The sequence below is a fragment of the Streptopelia decaocto genome (genome assembly GCF_964273445.1).
Source record: "Streptopelia decaocto genome assembly, chromosome: 20".
NCBI classification, from domain to species: domain Eukaryota; kingdom Metazoa; phylum Chordata; class Aves; order Columbiformes; family Columbidae; genus Streptopelia; species Streptopelia decaocto.
Window position 1 is genome coordinate 2598803 of NC_138675.1, and position 20049 is coordinate 2618851.

The 20049-nt window shown below is 47.2% G+C and overlaps 1 protein-coding gene across 3 annotated transcripts in view; it reads right to left on the bottom strand.

The window, feature by feature from the left end:
- Positions 1 to 9273: 9273 nt before the first annotated feature.
- Positions 9274 to 20049, bottom strand: part of UBR4 (ubiquitin protein ligase E3 component n-recognin 4) — a 74750-nt gene continuing 63974 nt past the window's right edge. For all 3 annotated transcript variants that reach the window (XM_082069547.1, XM_082069546.1, XM_082069545.1), the window contains 11 exons: positions 19784 to 19957; positions 19181 to 19280; positions 18332 to 18550; positions 17950 to 18063; positions 17543 to 17685; positions 17181 to 17306; positions 16548 to 16742; positions 14565 to 14789; positions 11107 to 11197; positions 10370 to 10532; positions 9274 to 9685 (listed from right to left, as the gene is read on the bottom strand). In XM_082069547.1, coding sequence (XP_081925673.1) covers positions 9621 to 9685; positions 10370 to 10532; positions 11107 to 11197; positions 14565 to 14789; positions 16548 to 16742; positions 17181 to 17306; positions 17543 to 17685; positions 17950 to 18063; positions 18332 to 18550; positions 19181 to 19280; positions 19784 to 19957 — 1615 coding nt within the window. In that variant the 3' untranslated portion in view covers positions 9274 to 9620. The remainder of the gene's footprint in view (positions 9686 to 10369; positions 10533 to 11106; positions 11198 to 14564; positions 14790 to 16547; positions 16743 to 17180; positions 17307 to 17542; positions 17686 to 17949; positions 18064 to 18331; positions 18551 to 19180; positions 19281 to 19783; positions 19958 to 20049) is intronic.

The following is a 20049-nucleotide window of genomic DNA, read 5'->3' on the forward strand; positions in this document are numbered from 1 at the left end:
TCCATTCTTTAGGCACACAGCATCCTCACTGCCAGGCCGCGGTGCTGGGAAGAGCAGGGGGATTTCAGAACCCAGCGAAACCACTTGGTCAGCAGCTGGGGAAATCCTTTTATTCCCTTTAAGGAAGCAGGAAAACATCAGAGGGAATGATAAACCAGCCAGTTAATTAAAGCCTCTGTACCTGCCCGGTGAGACAATGCGTATTGTGCAGCTCATTAGGCAGCACCCACCACCACAGTGGTGAGGATGGATTCACCACGGCCCCATCCAAAGGTCGTTAAATCAATTAGCTGTTTTCCTAACGAGCTTTGGATGCGCACGGTCATCATCCTGCTCCGCCACTGGGCTACGGTCCCATCCCAGCCCCTAAAAGTGAATCATCCTGAATTAATTGCAACAATTAATTAGGCTTAAGCTTGGCTTGTTTGGCGAGGGCTCGTGCAAGTGCGGAGCTGAGCAGCCGCCGTCCCGCACACGGGGACATTCCGGGGGGGATTCCTCCAATTCCGGCCATGGAAAGCTCTCCAATTGCAGATATAAATAATGAAGCACTGATTAGCCCTTTCCCATTTGGACAGAGAGGAAAAGGGATGGGAAATAGTGCTATTTCTGAAGGCAGAAACTATCCGGCAATTAAATAACAGCAGCCACCCCCAGCGATGCTAATAATAATGCGCTGGGTTTATTTTGGCTCTCAGTTGCTTCACCCAAACGCAGGCTGGAGCTGAGGAATCTGCACCCTGGGATTTGACTTTTACACCTATTTTTATTGTGCTTTGTTATCATCCTTCACTCACAAACCTCAGTGACTGTTTCATGTTTTTAAAGTATTAATTTTCGTGGGGTGGGTTATACATTGGGGCTTTGTTAGTCTGCTTTCCGCGGGTCTGTCTTCCTTCAAAGTAACCATTTTCCAGCCAGACCAGACTAACCCAGCAGCTTCGCCAGCACATCTGGACCGCGCTGAGGTGCAGCGCAGGGGTGATGCTCCCCAGGGCTGATGTGAGCTACGGTTTGCGTGTTTCAGTCAATCCACCCCAAAAATGAACAAGCAAAAAATCCGTTGGCTTAACATCTGTAAACTCCCCACGTGAAAATGACCCACTCGATAATCTCAGCGGGGTCTTTCTTGGATCTGAATCCCCAACATTGTGGTGAAGCAGCATCTCCGCATCACCCTTGGGCTGCGGCAACCAGCTGAGTTTGCTCTTTGCCACCCTCAGAGGTGGAAAAAAGAGGATTTATTCACCCTGGATGCTGCAGTAATAAGAGGCAGCTTCTTTCCAAGGTTGCCATTTAACAACCAGCAAGCTTCGGTGGTTAAACTGGGATTGGTATCGCTCACCTGCGGCTCTTCCCGTGCGCTGCCAGCCTGAATAAGGGCAAATTTCAGCAAACCAGGCTCCTGAAATAAGTGGAATTTTGAACACCGCCTCCCCCAAAATGGTTGGTTTTTAACCCAGATGGTGCGTGAGGACGGGTCAGGACACACCGGTGACTCCTTTGGTGACTCAGACCCACCGAACGCAGCGGTGGGTGCGGGAGGACGCGAGGGCTGCGCCTCTTTGTGCGCCGCCGAGGTGTCGCTCGGCGGAGAAAGGGCCGGGTTAGTCACCGGGGTTATCGTTTCCAGCCCTATAAGGGAAACCCTCGGGTCGTGTCAGGATTGCATCAGTCACGGCATCATGCTGCGGAAACAGAAAATATTTGGCAGGTTGGCTGCTATTGATAATGCAGTAGGAATGAGTTACATCAGCAGTTACAAACCTGTCAGTTTTCCCTCCCTGCAGGTTACTTATTGCCTTTAAAGGAGGTTTCTCCACCTCAAACTGTGGGGTTTTTCCTCCAATATATTTTCTATGAGTCCTATAGGCTCACGTGAAATAGGAGCTGCTGCGGAATCCAGCACCTTCTCCCATTGCAGGTCGATTCCTTTGCTCCAGTCGCTTTTTCAGAGCTAAAAACCAATCTCATTTTGCCACATTCGGGTGGTTTGATGTGCGTCAGCACCGTAAAAAGCCAAAAAGAGGGATGTTGCTCACATAGCCCAAGAGCAGAGTTGGGGACGCAAAGGATGGACCCGGCTGGTTGACTCCAGCACCTGCCCATCTCCTCTCACCTGGGGGTGATCTCTATGGAGATAGTGTAAATATTTTGGAAACAAAAGCTTCTGCACCAGGTGCAACCCAAAAAGGTGGGTGACCTCAGGAGACGGGGATGCAGCGAGAGATAAGGATGCTGCGAAGCATCCACTAACGCGGCGCGGCCGAGACACGCCGTCGGATTTCCTCGGAGACTGTGGCAATGTTCGGTGCTTCCTTAGTAACCAAATATTTGCATCTGTATTGAGTAGAGCGGCAAATATGCATCGATAAGCCCATACAGGCTGCCGCAGGTGTGTTTTAGGGCACGGCGATTGCTTTGGCACCTCGTCAGGGCTAATTGCGGGAGGCTGCATCGTTAATTCGTGCATGGCCAAGCGCAGTTTCAATCCCGTCGTGGCGAAGCTTTTCATTCTGCAGGATGATTCTGGCCTCGTTAATTTAAATGTGGTTTTTTCAAAGCGTTTAGAAGAGCTTCTGGCCACGGATCACATTTCAAGTCCTCCTAAACTTTTTATCAGGTATCACACTTAACAAGAAAAAGTAAAATTGTCCACTGTTTTGCAGTTAAAACAGCTCAATAAATAAATACTTTCAGGGGCAGTTATCTGAAGATGGAGGCAAGTGTCAGATTTTGTAAGCTGAAACACACAGGTGAAGTGTCTTTTTTCAACATAGAAATAATCACCTTTCAAAGAATTATCTTTTGGGAACAGATACGATATGATTTGTTTTCCCGCTGTTCCCCAACACATTGTAACCCATGATGGGTTGAGCAGCATTCAAGGCTCAGCGCACAGAACACCGTTACTAGGTTATATTAATCTCTTTACATCTCTTTTCCAGAAACCTGAGTATTTTCACTCATTTACTGTGAGGTTTTTCAGCCTGACGTGTTTTGCACGACACACGGTGAAGCAAAACCTGGACCACTCTGCTCTCCCATCGTGACCCTGTGGGGACGCTCGTGGCGGCCGCAAGAAAACCCGACGTCAGCGGCGTGAGTCAAAGAGTCGAAGCAGCTCCCTGTCGCATTTCCCAACGTTCCGGGGTGTTCCCGAGGGAGAGGTGCTCGGGTGGAGCTCCTCGACAGCTCGACACCCGGTTTGCCATGATTTCCAGCCCGTAACGCAGCCCTATGGCTGGGAAATACCTGTGGGCTGCGCCAGCCGGTGCAGTCACCGAGCTCATTATGGCAAACGTGCTGACAGCCGGCGAAATACGGACCGAGGGAAGAGAAACAGTAATGACCCGGCACGCAGGAGATGGGCCTTTAATGTCTGACCTCATCATTTAGGAATTAGGTTTTTTGTCATCAAATATTAAGAATAATTAAAGGACGGCACTGGGTTTAGAACACGCTCGTATTTGCTCATTAAATAAAATAAAACAAAATGGCTTGGGAGAAGCTGCAGGGATTAAACACCTGAAGAGCAGCTCGGGGGGTGTCCTGCAGATTCTCAGCGGATGGGACGATGTGACAAGCGGCAACACGACACATAGAACCAGAGACACCAATGCGAGATGTCACCAACACCCATTGGGGGTTGAAAAGGAGGTTTTATCGGCGGGACGCACGTGCTGTCCTGGGGCGCTGGGTTTGGCTTTCATTGCTGTAATTTGTGCTCGAAGCCCAGAGGATTTTAGCCTTTCCCAGAGCACCCCGAGCCCTTTCCCATCCCAGTTTTCCCATCTCAGGTGAGGACTGCACTGACTTACCCCCAGGACATGCACCAAGGGTGACTGAGGTCCTGTTGCCACAACGCTTGGGAAAGAACAAGCACTCAGCGGGATTATTGTTAATAGCAGTAATTAGTGGGGTTATCATCATGATAAAAATCTCTACATCTAAACAATTCGAGCGCGACAGTCCATTAATAAGCGGGTGTCCCTGGCTGGCCTGCCCTCCGCCTCCTTCCCCAAATTAAACCATCTCCTTTATTCCTCTCCCACCTTCCCCTGGCAGAAGATGCCGGACTCAACATCATTAGCAAGACCAGCCAAGGCTAAACATGATGTTCTTGATATTTCTATATATTTTTTTTTTAAAATCCAAGCCTCTCTTCATATACCAAAACCGAACTTAAACCACAAACAACTTAATTTTTGCAATTTCTGCTTACTAGCGGCCCTTCTTGCTATCATACACCTTCCCCAGCAAAGCAAGGCTGTAGGGAGGGTGTTATCCTGCATAAGACTAATGCAAAAACAAAAATCACTTTATTTCCCCTGAGAAGCAGGTTGGGGTTAATCACAGTCACCCCCAAACCAGATCTGGCTTCTCCCCATCAAAACTATTTCTCCTGTGGCCCCGGGACCCCCCCTGGACATTCGCAGGTCACTGAGGGTTGCACCAGGTTTGGCTGCAGTTCACCCGCAGCTCAGGCTGGGTTATGATTCACCTAAAAGTGGTTTCTATTCTATTCTGTTCTATTTTACAAGGGAAGGGAACAGGCTGAGTCAGGCAGAGGAGTGTCAGGGCGGTGGCACATTTCCAGAAAGAAGCCCCTGCTGTTTCTGGAGCGGGAAATCCATCGCAAGGTGCCCGATGCTCCAGGGTTGATGTAGGAAGGGGCAGGAAGCTCGGCGGCAGGCATTTGGCAACGGGGAATGTGTCCGATCCCTCCCAGGATCCCAGGGACAAAGGGAAAAATCATCACGGGGCAGGAGATTTGGAGAGAGATTGTAACTCCCACTTCAAATCTGGGACCTGTAGCAACAGAGCCTGGATGGAGGGAATAGCACAGCACACGGGATTACCCCGCTCTAATAAAGGCTTAATAAGCATTCTGAATATAAATAAAATCATTTGAGAGGCAGCGTCTGGACCTCTGAAACACCTCGGTGGGCTGAAAGCCATGGTCCCCATCCCGGTCTCTGAGGATGCTGCGTTTTGGGGGGTGATGCCTGGGTCCCCCGACCTGCCTTGGATCTCAGTGTTAAAATGCCACACAAGGGCCTCCCCTCAATTCATCATTTGTACCATTTTAGTTTAACTAAAAAGCACGTCTTCCTACCAGCATGTATCCCCTTCGGGAGGGAGAGAGGGGTCTTTGCCGATCTCCAAGGTTTTGATAAAGGGATAAAGCCGCCAGTTCCTCCCTGAGCCGAGCAGATCATGTGAATGAGCTGGATCAATCCTGCCCCCAAAAATCTGCAAATGGGGGTTTAGTCATTTTTTTTTATACTTAATTCACCTCAGCGTCGTTTGCAGCGGTCCCTGCAATCTGTGCAGCTTGTTTTTCCACGTGCCCTCGATCCTGTGAGCTGTGAATCAGCCCTGCCCGGGGTGATAACGCGGCCCCAGTGACGCGCAGCAAACGAGCCAAGGCCAGTCTTGGTTTTCTTATCTGGAGGTGGCCAGGGAGCAGGAACCAGACCCAAGGGGTGGCTCTAAATCAGCTCGTGTGACCACAGGAGGTCTCCGGAGATCCGCAGGGTGGCAGCTCAAGACTTGCCTGGTTTCATTTGTGAATTTAAAGGCAATTTGGGAATGTGGACTCGGTGCTTTTTGTACTCATTCCATCTAGTCCTTGAGTTCGATGTGGCATAAATAGGTAAGGAATAAGCCCTGCATCAAAAACAGGGCTGGTGTGAAAAGCAAAGCTGAGGCAGGGAGGGAATTTTGCTGAAGATTTGGCTTTATTGTCACAGGCAGATGTGCCCGCTGTCATTTACACGTGGTTCAGCGGTCAGAGGGACGTCTGGTGTCTTGATTCTGTGCTGTAAGCTCCTTGAGCAATGTCTCAGCATCGTCTGATGTTTTCGTAGGAAAAAGCTTTTCGCTGTGTAACACAGAGGAAAACTTGAGTACTGTGTGTGCTCATACATAGAAGGGCTCCCCAAAACCTTTGGACAAAGGGAAAAGAGGCTTCTCGCTCCTAATTACTCCATGGTAAACTGCAACCCTGAGATGTACCCACGTAACTGAGGCTCCACCGCGGTCTTGCTGAACACACGTGATCCACGTGTCCTTCCCCCGCCTGAAAAACAAGCTGCGCGGACACGTGTCCGGGGAGATAAATCGCTTTTCCTATATCGGAAAAAGTCCAGGGAATCTTTTATGGCATCGAAACGTTGCAGCTCACAGTGTGTTTATGCTCAGCAGCTCTAATCCACGGCTTGTTGGAAAATACTTCCAGGCAATTGCAGGAGGAGACAAAACACCGCAGAGAAACTTGGCCGGAGAACAAGTCGGAAGCATCGGCAGCGGGGCAGAGGAGCGGGAGGAAGGCTGCTCATCCCAACAGAGCACCCAGCCACGCAAAGCTTCCAGGAGGACATTTGCTTGGCTTGAAAAATGGAATTACGAATGGAGGAGGCAGTGGAACAAAGGAAACCATCATGAAATACAAAACGGAAGGCCAAGGGCTTCCCATCTTCACCAAACAGGCTATTTTGTTCAGGTACCACCTGCCCGATGGGTTTGTGCGATTGCAGCAGTAACAACGAATTAATTCAGGCTCCCAGGGACCTTTTCATCCGCAGCAGTTGCGAGAGCCCCGCGCAGACCTGCCACAGCCCAGGGCAAGGCTGGTGCTTTGTTCTCTTCAGGAGGTGTCATTCCCAAGATTAATTAATAAGCAATTACCAGGGTTTGACCCGGTGTGAACAGCCATTGCTGGGACATCAGATCATCTCGGTGAAGCTCTTGCCCACGGAGTCAGGTTCAAGCAGTCGCAGAGGTCACACAGGCTCTCGTGCACTGCAAAGGATTTTCTTCCTCAAAAAATGTCTTTTGCAAACAAACCGGGTTTTTTTTTTGGAGAGAGGGTTGACTCTTTGTTCAGCTTGTGCTTTGGTCCATCAGTTTGAGTTGTTTTACTTGTGTTGATGTGTTTTTTCCCCAGTCTCACTCCTCTCTTACTTCTAATTTAAGTAACATGCTTCCCCAAAAGTCTTTGCCGACTTCCCCGGCGCGCGGGGGATCGTGCAGCCCGGAGGCCATCGCCTTTGTGCGTCCCGCGGACGTTTGAGCCTCCGTGTGTGGCCTGTGTCAGCTGAAACTCGCCAAAACACTTTTCTTTTGTTCTTACCCCCCTCTAGCTCTTCTGGGGTTGTTTTTGTTCAACTTCAGGCCCTCCCAAGCTATTCTGCTCTGCAGAAGCGCTACCACGCTGTTTCCACCTTCTTTTCAAATCTGCCTTCCCCATAAATCACAGACCCCTCGTGCTCCGGGCAGGGACGCACTCGATATGCTGTGCTTTATTTTCCAAAATGCATCTCCGGGCCTTTGCAAAACCCTCCAGAACAGCTCTGAGTGGTTTATTGCAACTGTGCGGTTTATGACCTCCTTTGAAGATCCTGCTTCCTTGCAGCTGTAATGACATCGGTGAACAAACGGCGGTCGCGTTCTGCTCCCGGGAAGCTTAAGGATCTGCCGATCCCACTGCGTGGGTAGAAAAAGGACCATTTTGCTGGTGTAAACTTTACCAGTTCGTGCAACAGCAGGGCCTGTTTTCGCAAGAGACCTGTGCGAGCATAAAGGGAGCTAGGCCGGGATTTGCATCAGCAAAAACTGGAGCTACGCTGGAGTTACCTGGTCAGGTAAGCTGAGGAAAGGTACCGCACAAGTACTTGTAACACCCTCCCTTGTGCCAGTGAGGCAACAGCTGTGGAGGAAAAGCTGCGGGACTGCCTGGCACGCTGACTCCGTGGCTGAAAAGATGTATTTTTCTGTGAAAAAACAATAATTAGGTAGCAAGGCAGCCAAGTATTCCTCCCCAGCTTTCCAAAATACATTAATAATTCTTGTCCGGAGCTTAATCAATCAGTCTTACGCAAAGTCCAAACGTGGTGGGGTTTCAGTCTTGCACCTGAAGTCTCTTGTACAGCGCAAAGCTTTGGAAGCAGAGTCATAAAAACCTGGTTTCTTGTTACCTGCTGGCTGCTGCTTTCAGGAATCGCACTGATCTGAAGGGTCATTTGCTCACAAAGGGTTTTTAGTATCGCCCAAGCCGCCTTGCGCTGGTATCGGTGAGCAAGGCTTGCGCGTCCACCCGTAGGGGTATTACAGCTGCTTGTTTGGAGAGAAGACTGTTAGGTTTGACTTCACAGTGCTTTTAAAATGAGGCGTGTTTTTCTCTTTTATGTGGCTAAAAAGCTAAATAAAAGGTTAAATATCACTGTACTAAAGAAGAACAAACTCCACGCATTAGCCCCCATCCTTCGTAAGGCAAGACAGATTGACCCAGCCGACAAAGCTGCCCACTGACATGTTCTCGAGTCCCTCGCTAACCAAACTTCTCGAGGCGATTCGCTATTCCGTGCTCCTCCCCAGAACCAAATCTGACTGCCAGGAGTGACATAAGCACCCGCGGAGGTGAGAAGAAAAACACCGCGCCTTCACCCGATTGCTAATTGCCAAATCATAATGCGTGCTCAACGCTAACAAAAGGCATCAAATAGGTTGCCGAGTTATTCAGCCTCTAAACCAATTATTATTTATGGGATGGGGCTGTGTTAGGATTGCGGAAATACAAGTTGAAACAGAGACGAGGAGGACAGGGAAAGCTTTATTAGATTCCAACTTCACCACGTGTCAGTTGGGTTACAGGAGAACAGAACCGGTGGCAAAGGGAAGTTAAGAGCATGCACAGCTGGGCGAGAAAGGGCAAGGCTGTATTCAAAGCAGGTACCCGGCTTCAGGTCAGGGCATGCACACTGAAAAAAAAGCCATCGAAAGGGCAAGTGGCCGGCTCGAGAACTGTGCAGCGTCTATTTTCCATGCATTTTGCTGAAGCTGAAAGTATTACCAGAGAGAGAAAAGAAATTCGATGCGAGGAGCAAGGTACCCTTGTCAGTACCAAGCGACCGGAGGCGACGCCGCGCGCTCTTGCTTTGGATACAGCCTCGGTGAGAGTCAAGCCAGGAAAGACACCGTGAGATGCAACATGCCTTGGAGAGGGGCAATGCGAAGCGCCGGGGGTCCCCGAGTCTCTAAGGCTCATGTCCCACAAGGGGAAACCTGCTCTGCACGTGGGATCAGTAAGGACAGCATCGCTGCCGCCTTCCTTACTATGAGACTCCTTGTTTCCTCTGTCTCCTTGTCCAAACTACGGGCCGGAAAGAGCAGCAGCTCTGAGCCCCGAGAGAGGAGCTCTGAAAGAAAAGATGAGAAAGAACTTGGCATTTAGGCTACTGCATGGTTAAAGTACTCGTCAAACCCATCTTACCCATTTGTTCGGTTTATTGAACTTCAAAGAGGTGAACACTAAAGCATTAAGATTTACTGGTTTGGATTCCTTTCTGTACAAGTTCTTTCAACCAGCTTGAATACACAAGGCTTTACAGATAGAACACTGAAATACAGGATAAAACAAATCTAAATTCCAAAACACTCCAAGAAGGGGAAAAAAATGTAGAAAATAAAATAAAATAAAACAAAATAAAATAAAATAAAAAAGAGAAACCAAACTGCAGCACTCCTCAGGGAAGGGACAGACTGCACGAGGAGGAACACAAAGGGATGGAAGGCAAGCTAGTGTAGTCTGCCCAACGCTTCCGTGTGCTGGCGGCTCAGGGGATGGAGTTCAAAAGATCCTTGAGGAAGCTGTCGGGATCACTGATTTCTGATAAGAGTCCTTTAAACAAAAGAAGACAGTACAGAATAATTAGATCCACCAAGCAGTTTCTCCTCCCCACAGTAGGGATTCGCGCTAGGGCATGTGGAAGTTAATGATGACAGCTGCAACGTTATTTTAAGGATGGATAAGACCAAGATAAACCCTTGTTGGATGTGGGTGCAGAAGGGACCAAAGCGTGTATATTAAATCCATACGGCATCGCTCTTGTGCAACAGAGCGACTATAGGGACCCTGCTAGCCGGCTGCCCAGCAGCTCTGTATGTTGGAGAGCAAGAAACTGGCCCGGGGCACAACTAATTTGTGACACAAGTTAAGAATAACCTCTTTGCAGGTGAGTTTTCAGCACCTCCTGAGGAAACCAAAATCCCTCCAGCAGGAACTCTTCTGCCTTTAGTACAGGGTCGCATCTATTTATCAGCCTTCAAACCACTTATACCCAGAAAAACATCCTTAAGCTGTGATGTATGTATGTTTAAAAGAGCAAGGGGAGGAGCTGTGGGATCAGGTGAGAGAAATTTTCCTGTCTGGGGATGCTCAACTGTTTGTGCAGTAGCTGGAGCGCCGACGTCTCCTCCTCTCGCTCGTCCAAACAAGCTGTGGCGGCAGGAATGCTGCCGGCTGGAGCGAGCGGCCGTCACGAGTTGCATAAGACGGCCTATAAAAGGGAAAGCGCACGCTTACCGGCCACATCCAAAAACTCGGAAAACGTTTCGACTGGCATGAACTCCTCCTGGAAGGTTTTCAGGGCCTTGTCTGCAGCTTCGTGTATTGGCATGTCGTTGTGTCGGATGAATTCAGCAAGAGAGTAGGACCAGCCCCCCTCTGTGTTACTGGTAGGCACCTTCTACGAGAGGGGAAAATGGGACCAAATCAGTCCAAAAACATAACTATTCAGAAGAATAACTGCAAGCCTTGACGCTTTATCCCGCTGCTCTTGGACTTGCACCCCCCTGTCTCTCGTAAACAAGCCACATTGAAAAAGTGACCCTATATGTGACTTTATAATCTTTCTGTACAGAAAGCGAACAAGGTCGCTGGTGTTTTCTCACCCTAATTATTTAAGCTTTGAAAACGGCAGGTTTCTTTCTGGTGGATGCCCCCACCTCTTTCCTTACCCAGCTGTTTCCCTGGTGCAGCTCTGAATGTCCTTGCTTTAGTGAACCGTTAACAGGAAAAATAAGCAAATACAGGATATAGCAGGACTGCTGTAAACTGGAAAAGTCTCTCATTTCCTCAGATACCGAATTAAGCGGGGTACAAGAAGCACAGGCAGCCTCTTGCGGCCTTTCTGCTCATACAAGGTGAAATGTTATGTTTAGAAGGATCTTGGAGAAGGGAGCTGCAAACCCTGCCTTTTATTTTCAATGCAGGTAGTTGGTAACAAGGTGATACAGAAAAACTTCAGTGTTCTTTCTTACCTTGAACATGTTGTAAATGAGATCTACGAGGGCCCAGAAGAGAAGGCCAGAGCGGTATGTTGCGTATTCCTTCACCGCCTTATCTGCCAGTCTAGGGAGATAATGAAATCAATTTGGAGTTAATCACTTTACTGTGCTTTGGTAACCGAGTTGATGAATAGCACGAAAGTTGAAACGGCCAAATAATACACAGGGGGAATGGCTCTGAGGGAGCTTTGCTGCGTGTGCCGGGACACAAAACAAACACCGGGCATCCGTGGTTTCTGTGCAATGATTCCTATGGCCACGGAGCCACTTTGCCAGCTGTGGCTACTGTGACCAACGCAGGTTAGCCAAGAAAACCTTATTTCACAGGATGAGAACAAGCACAGAGGGAAACACATTGTTCAACTATATAGGAAGTCAACAGCAGTCAGAAAAACAACGCACAGCCCCATTTGTATGCTCGGTGCTGGGAGTACAGCAGATTCCTGAAGAAATAACTCAATTTAGGTTTCGGCCGCAGTCCGTATCAATGACAGAAAACATATTTTTGCTTCTAACTCACAAAAGCGTTTCTGAAAGACTCTGAGGGAAACATCCTGCCCTTGAAGAAATGGAGGAACTTCCAATTAATATCTTCTTGATTCTTATGAAAGAAGGAATTCTGCTTTTGGAAATGGAGCACCTGGCAGGAGAAATGCTATAAAAGGTGCAGAGTTGTCCTGGGATAACAGCTCCCCAAGTTTACAGGATTAATCACCAACAGGTCCTGGCAAAGCAGAACCTCCTGCCAGCAGCTCTAATGGCTTTGGAATTTTCTTGCATGTGTTTCTCAGGTACATCGGCCTCCATCACATGCCGCTTCCTGCTTGCCTCTTAAAAGCTTTGGGGGGAAAAAAAAGCTGTTTTTTAATGCATCTAGAACTAGTTCAGCTGATGCAACTGAGCAAAATGGTGTCGTCTGACCACGGGCCCAGCTGCGATCCACACAAGTTGGGTGTTTTCTTGGGGGGAAATGAACATTGCGCTGCTTTTATTCGAAAAGGCTCCATTTTAATGCCTGCCCTTAAAACAGGCGGCTTGGTAGGTGGCGGCCTGCTTGGGCAGCTAGGCTTAATTATTTAAAGAAAAACCAATTAGTAAAGGTGACTAAATTTCCACGGGAAGAACGGCAACTTAAAGCGAGGCTAATTCTAGACTCCCCAATACTGCAAGACAGAGGTTCTTTTTATGCGAATGGTTTCGATCTAATTGGAGTCTGCTCCTTTAATTGAAAACTAAAAGGCCCTTGTGGGTGAAGTCTGGTAGGTACCTTTTGGAACGGCTGCTTCATGTAATAGCTGCCACGTATTCATTAACGTGAGCTGGTTCAGGCTCATCAGCCATGCGTGGATCGCCAGCACAAAGTGAGACACGAACACTTTGGGAGCCTCGTGTCTCTCATGAATATTTTAGAAAGGTCACAGTCAGGAGCGAAGGAAAAGAACAATAAATCCAAAGGATATTTTCCTCCCAAGCTCCAGAGGAAAGCTACACTGAAAAGTGATTTTTCTAGCCACAACTCTTGGTTCAGTAATAACGAGCAGGTAATCGGTTGCTTGAGTCAGTCATTTGGAATTTGTAAATTATATTTACAAAAAAAAAGAGAACAAACCCAGAACTCCTACTCATTCTGGTAATTTCATCTTGGGGTTGAAATACAAAGTGTTTTTAAAGCACGGAAGGTGCTGAGCATCTCCCGCTTTGGTCTTGTAGACAAGACGGCTGTAGCTCCTGGCACAGAGACCATTTTTGGCTGGATTCTCCTCAAAACTGTCTTATACCAACTAATCCAGCTGAGCAGCTGGATCAAACACCTCAGCACAGCCCGGAGTACGGGCAGCATGTGTTGCCTTCATTTACATCTGAGGGAATGTGAGCTTTCCAGGCCCTTTTTGGGATCGCAAGCTGATCCTCAGCTGCTCCTAGATGTGCTGTCGGTTCCTCCAGTGGCTCCATCGCCCCCAGTAATGGTGGCAGCGAGTCCTCGCGTCTCTCTGACCTCCAGCCCACACCGCCCTATGGACGCGGAACCGCATCCCCCGTGCAACGCTCATTTTCATCTGCAGACGTGTCACTCTGATGTTGCAAACCTTGGTTTCCTTCGTAAACTCAAGGTCCTGGCACTTTCCTGCAGAGCATTTCCCTCCCCATCGCCCTCTTCCTCATTTGCCACAAGAATAAATAAGCGGCGAGCTTGGAAATAAGAACTGCCATATTTCTATTTCTGAGAGGTATTATCAGTGAAAGGCTTTGCGCTCTCTTAGTCTGCAGGGATTAAAGAAAGCCCTTGAATAAACCTTGACATAATTCCTGAGGACTGGTTCTGTTTTCCCCTGAAATTCCACAGATTGGAGGGGTTAGCTGGAAGTTCCTGGCTGTGTCGTTTCAATCTGCTTTCATTACACACATGCTTAGAGATAAGATGGGAAAGAAACAGACTCATTTACCAAGGGTTTTAAAAAACATGAAATATCCACAGCAAAGCCACACGAGGGCTTTGCTTTCCCAGACTCTTTTGCAGGCCGCGTGAAATGCTGCACGCCCTTGTGTCCGAGAAAACAGAGCGTCCACGATAATATCTGCTGTTAAACGCCCTTTCCCAGAACGCCGGCAGGGTGGTGGAAACAGGAGACACGGAGCAGGCTGAGCTTGAAAAGCAGAAACTAGCACAGAAATCAATACCGGAGCCTGTTTAAGGGCTCTTTCACTTTTGATGCCTCTAATAGCATTGATGCATGCTGTGTTGTGTGCTGCTACAATGGAATGACTTTATCAAACACATAATTAAAGTCATCAGAATAAGAATGCCCTTTAAGGCGACTTAGAATAATAATGAATTTATTCCTAATTATGACAGCTATTTAAAATCATCTTTTCAGCAACTGGAATTCCGCTTCTTTCTCTGGAAATATGTGCTTTTGTCAGGCAGGCGCAGCCACTTATTCTTGTACTTCAAGTGCCTGACAGCTGCTATTGATATTTTTCTTTTTTAAAAGCAAAGGCATTTGATTTCTATTTCTATTTTGCTATTTAAGGAAGCTGGTACACTGATCAAAAGAGCACAGGAACGGCTTCTTTAGTAAGGCGAGCAGAGAGCGAGCTAGCTGCTCTGAAACCACACACACCAGAAGTTACTCCAGGGTTTCACTTGAGGGGGGGAGAGGGAATAAGCATCTTACTATAATATTTACCTGTTTTTAGCTATATTCCTAGGAAAAACATCATTCCCACTGCCCAGCTGATTGATCCACTCCAGAAAACACCCAGAATTGAATGCTCTGGCTCATTCCTCTGCAACACCGAGTACAAAGCTACTCAGAAGGGTTACTATCTGCTTTTTTACCAAAATGCCTGTGCCTATCCTCAGCTCCCCATAAATTGCCCAGTGGCTCTAAGGTGACAGGCAGAGGAGCAGCAGCGGGGCAGTGACAAACCTGCTGGCTCCACCTGGTGACACCACCCGCGCGTGGGAGGTGACGAGGAGCCTCTTGAGGATCTCCACTCGCATGGCTTTCCACTTCTCGGGGGGCGAGATGTGCAGCGCCAGCACGGTGTAGTAGTGGGGCCCGTCCACCTCGTAGGCACTCTCCACCCACTTCTCTTTGGGGTGCTCCAGGAAGCTCTGCAGGTTTTTCTCCTCCCTCGACGTCGCTCGAGTTCTGAAACACAAGAAAAGCTTCAGCAGCCGTTCCAGTGATTTGAGGAAAAAACAGCGCTGGGTTGGCACGATCGGGCTTTTCCCAAATTCAGCCACTGGTTTATTTAATATTAGCTCCTAGTAAAGCGTACAAGTCTAGCAAAATCACTTTTTCTTAGGGCTGTGTACAGTACTAGAGAGGTTTGCAAGGCACTTGGCATTGCCCCAAGGCTGGCAGGGCTACTGTAGAGCTATATTTCCTTTTATTTAGAGAAAAAATAGTCAGGCCAGCCAGTGTTCCTGTTGTACCATCTCCCCTCTGACACCAAGCACGTGACTGCAGCTCTGACAGCCAGCATCCATTTATGTTATTCATCTACCGCAAAAGCAATCGCTGAGAAGATACAGGCCAATTTCAAACCCCAAAAGATAACGTATTTACTGTAAGCTGGTATATATCATTCTTTTCCTTTCCCCCAGCTCCAGCCTCTTCAGGAGTCCTGACACTCCAGAGCTGACGGTGCAAACTCCACATTGCAGGAGACCACGTGAAGACATATCACGTTTTACCACCGGCTATTCCTCTGCAGGTCAGAAGACGCTGCCAGCCAGGTAGGTCCCTTGATTTTTAAGTTAGATATATTAATTAAGGAATATATAAAGCAGCATCTCAGCAGATAAAGCCATGTCTGGGCGTCAGCATTGAGTGACCTTTTCATCTGCTACATGATGCAGCTGGTAGCCAACTAATAGCCCTTCATTTTGTCCATTTAATATCGAATGTGTCTTTAGAAAAAAAGTAATGTCTGGAAACTACATAATTCATTTTTATACAAGAGCCGCACAGCGGGTTCTGGGCTCTCTGGTGCCAGTAAACAGACTAACGAGATGAAAAGAATAGTTTCATTTATTTGTCTCTCAAGGGACTTGGAAAACAATAGCACAGGGATCTGGAGATAGATATTAAAAACAATAGACAAATTGTATTAGAGCCAAAACGTTGATTAGTTCCAGGCGGGAAAGACAGAGATTTCATTGCACTTCATTTGGAGTGACCTTGGTTGAACAGGCATATATTCAAACATTTATACCCTCTTCTAATTAGTATTACTTTCTGGTATCTAACTACACAAATAGCGCCTACACATTTGTAAACTTAGACATAGTGTCAAGCCAAAGCACGCCTGACACTTATGCTTTGTATAAATAAGATATTACTGAAACGCTTCAGCTGCTAAAACGTAATAATAATAATACTAATTTTAAAAAAATCTTAAAAATGACAGCGAAATCCGATGGATCTGAACAATACAGGAGAATTGCACTATGTCAAAACAGGAAACAAAACTGATTTTGCTATTTTAATATTGGATAAAATGGTACCAGGGTTAAGTTTTCAACTAACAGCAATTACTTCATCACAGTGTCTCTCTTCTGTCTGTTCCTGAGAAAATTAAGCTGCCAGTGTCTCTTTAATCTAATAACCCTCTTGCTCAGCCCAGAGGTATTAATTACATCTAGAATGGAAAGAGAAGCTAATTCCCAATTGCTTTTACTCAATAAGTTCCCTGTTATCCTGCATGTTCAGGCAGCAACGCTTCACTCCAAACAATGTAAACTTTTAACAGCCTGCTTAAGATGTGCAATTTGGTTCCTTCTAAAACTTTTGTGTGATTTTCCCATCCTTTTTGCCACATAGACCTAACAAAGCCCAGATTTATAGACCTTTCTGAGACTAAGAGTGGAAAGCAGAGGTTGTTGCAAAGAGAAAGGTACTGACGTGTTGAGGACGTAGAGCACCGTGTGGATTATGTAGGGAATGAGGTGTATGTTGCTCTCCCTTCCTCCTCCTCCAGTATCTACGCTGAATGATTGCTCCATCGCAAAACGGAGAAATAGCAGTTTAATGTCATGGACATTGAGCTGGTAGGTAGGTTCCCGCTGCCCTGTGCATTCCTGGAGGTACGTGTTGTGTCTGAAAAACAGCAATAAGTACTACTTTATTAAAAAGAAAACACTTTCACAACTTCATTTGAGCTTTTTTTCTTCCACACCATAGCTCAGAATCTCAGCTTACATCCAATTCCATCTGCATATATATCTATATCTATATCTACATATATCTATATATATATATCTACACACATATATACACTCATGGATACCATTTTCCCATGTCCAGAGCTTGGGATACATTAAAGATGTTACCACTCCTGATTTCTAATGAGACTGTACAAACCCAAAACAAGGTGGAGCAGAATATTGACAACAGGACGAACCATCTCCATCTGGCTCAGGTTTACTACGATTTAGCCGCCATCATCCATGGTTTGAAACGAGGAGGCCTCTGTGGTATCATCCTGACTCGCGTATCCAAATAAAAACAGCTTGAGAAATAAGTTTTTCTACTCACCGTGCTAAGCAAGTAGCAAAAGCAGACTCTGGCACATGAGGTCCCCACACGGGCAGGAGCCCGTTGCACTTGGTGTTGGCATTTTGTAGGGCTGCGCTCTCCCATTCTTCCCGTCCGCGAGCAAGTCTGTGGTGAGAAAGCAAAGCCACACCCAGGCCAGTTAGAAGTAGGCAAGTGTTAGTCTACGAAACCATCGAAAATTGACAATTCCACAGCTTCTTTAGATTATGGGCTTTATTTTTCAGTGTCCAGGCAGACCACAGAGAAGCAAACCCACCCTGAGTGACAAGGCCAAGTGGCAGGCTCACAAACCACCCTGGATAACATCAACCACGACCACCCAGCCTGTGACCGGAACGTACCTCACAGCCGCAAGGTGACAATCGTAGTGGACAATGTTGAAGTGAGAGACTGTGCTGTATCCCTGTTGTTTTCGGGGCTTGTTCTCAAACTCCTCTAGTGCAACACGTTTGGTGAAAGTATAAATACCCAGGACTTTCGTAGGCTGCAATGACACAACAGCTACGTTAAAGAACGTTAGACCACACTTGGCATTATTTTGACGCTGCACTGAATTTCATCTTTCCCAGTCCCCAACTCAAACTTGCACTGATCAAATGTTTTTTCCAGCTTTCATTGGAAAAACACTTCCACTTGCCAACCACCTCTGGAATTTCTGATCCCAAGAACTAAACCTGACATTTCCTGATCTTCCAGAGCCCACACACCAACCCTCGTGAGAGAGCTTTGCAAATGTATTTCGCTTCACCTGAAACTTGTATCCTTCCCGGCAGATGCAGCAAGTCAGACCTGGCTCTTCTATAAGTTCCTCCATCTGTTTAAGCAGCGCAGTCTTGGTCACTACCTGACCCTTCTCATTCGTCTGAAAGAGAGAACAAGCCAAGCAAGTTAAAAGGACACCGATGAACACCACTGTCCCCAGCACCGTCACAGGAATGCCCAACCCATTTCCCAGCCTGCTATTAGCAACCATATTTACTCTCCCAGCAGCACCAGGCAAACCGCGGGCTTGAGCTCTGTAATATTTGTCAGTAAATCATTTTACACAATTCCTTGTGTGGCAGTTTTAGCAAGACAGAAATAAAAGATTGGTAGATGGCGAGTCTGCCGTCGGTGCAAACAGACATTACCGTCATCCCCAGAGTGCCCAAGGCCTTCTGTCTCATTGCCATGGCCATCCGCTTCTTCTCTGCACGCGTCTCCTTCCGGGCAGCGTCAATCTTCTTATTCACCTCTGGATGTTCCCTTAGTGCCTCCAGAAGATTCTCCGCTAACGTCCCGATCCCCTCGTCGCTAGACACCTGCTCCAGTTTGTGCAGGTTGGTGATTGAGTCTGTACCTATTAGCACCTAACAGGGGTTGAAAAATAGCACTTGGTTCAGAAAAAGGCTGTGCGGGACAGCGACTGATCCCTCTAATCTCGCCCACAACAGCTGAGCAGAAGCACTGATTTGGAACAATTTTTGCCGAGTGTCTTATTTTCTTCTTTGATGCTGCTACATTATGGATCCTGGGTCCTAAAACTGCCTACAAGACTGGGGCAATTTGCCTCTACACTGACCAGAGATCAGATGTGCGTGTTGGATAAAGAGCATTCTTATAACAAAAATCAGGCCCTACGAAGCTTATCAATACCACAGGGTGTTTCAAAAAGCTGGACCCAATTTCAATATATGGTGATTTCAATTTGGTCCAGCTTTTTGAAACACCCTGTATAGAGTTCACAGTCCTGAATTACCTTCCCTTCACATCGGTGTATAAATCTCACCCCACACAGAATGAGAAGCTATTTAAAGTCAAAATCTCTGTCCTCCAGACTTTCCCAGACTAGCGGATGATACCTGAAGCTGCTGTCTTTCTTCAAGTCCAGCAAAAAACAGCATAGAAGCAACTACTACAGAAATAACTGCTTAACTACAGCCACAAATAGTTTAACAAGTCATCCATGTCCTACTTGGCTTTTGGGACAGTGTCCTCACCTGTGTAGCAGGGTGCTGGGTGGCAAGTCCGCGGAGCAGGCGCAGGATAAAAGGAAGCGCAGGTCGAGATAAGAATTTCTTCCATATGTCTGCGTCCAAACTGCATGGAAAACAAGAGGCAGCAGCTGAAGGGCAGTCACTCATTCCAAAAAGGCACTTGGCGGTCAGCCAGCAGGCAAGACAAACACCCTTCCCCCCGGATCCCTCGTCCGTTAATTAATGAAGCGACATTCGCACTCCCACTTGCATGTTGTGCACACTAAGAGCCACAGTGTCAGCTCGTAGCCTTGGGATTTGATTTATGTTCGTGAGCTGGTTATCAACAGCAAAAGCTCTATTTCAGTGTAATAGGTAAGGAACAGGTAGGAAACATGAGCATGGTGGTATGTGGGAAACCAGCTCGGATGGGTATCAAATGGGAAGATTTTTGGGTTTTTAGCCTATCTCTACAGCAGCACTGTCTCAACAGACTTTCTGCATCACAGCTGTACCAAATCTAAACGCTTCTGAACATGGACTAGGTAATGGCTTTCTTGGTAGACTGTTGTGGTGATGAGAGGAGGATGTTTGGGATCATCACACACATTACGTAGTGACGCTTACTTCTTTGCGCTGGGGATGTGTTTTTTCATGTAGTCAAGGGCGTTCTGTGTAATTCCCTTCTGAAGGATGAGATCTTTCAGCTGATGGCCATTGCTGTTGTTCTTTATTCCCGCTGCTATTTTACAGAAGCAGTCCAAGAAAACTTTATCATCTCCACTGTGCTCCTCGTCGTACCTGAATGAAGAGAAGAAACGGTAAACTGGGGGCTCTGCAAAAATCTCTGCCTGCAATTCTCATTACATTATCACTGAATGCACGTACCTACT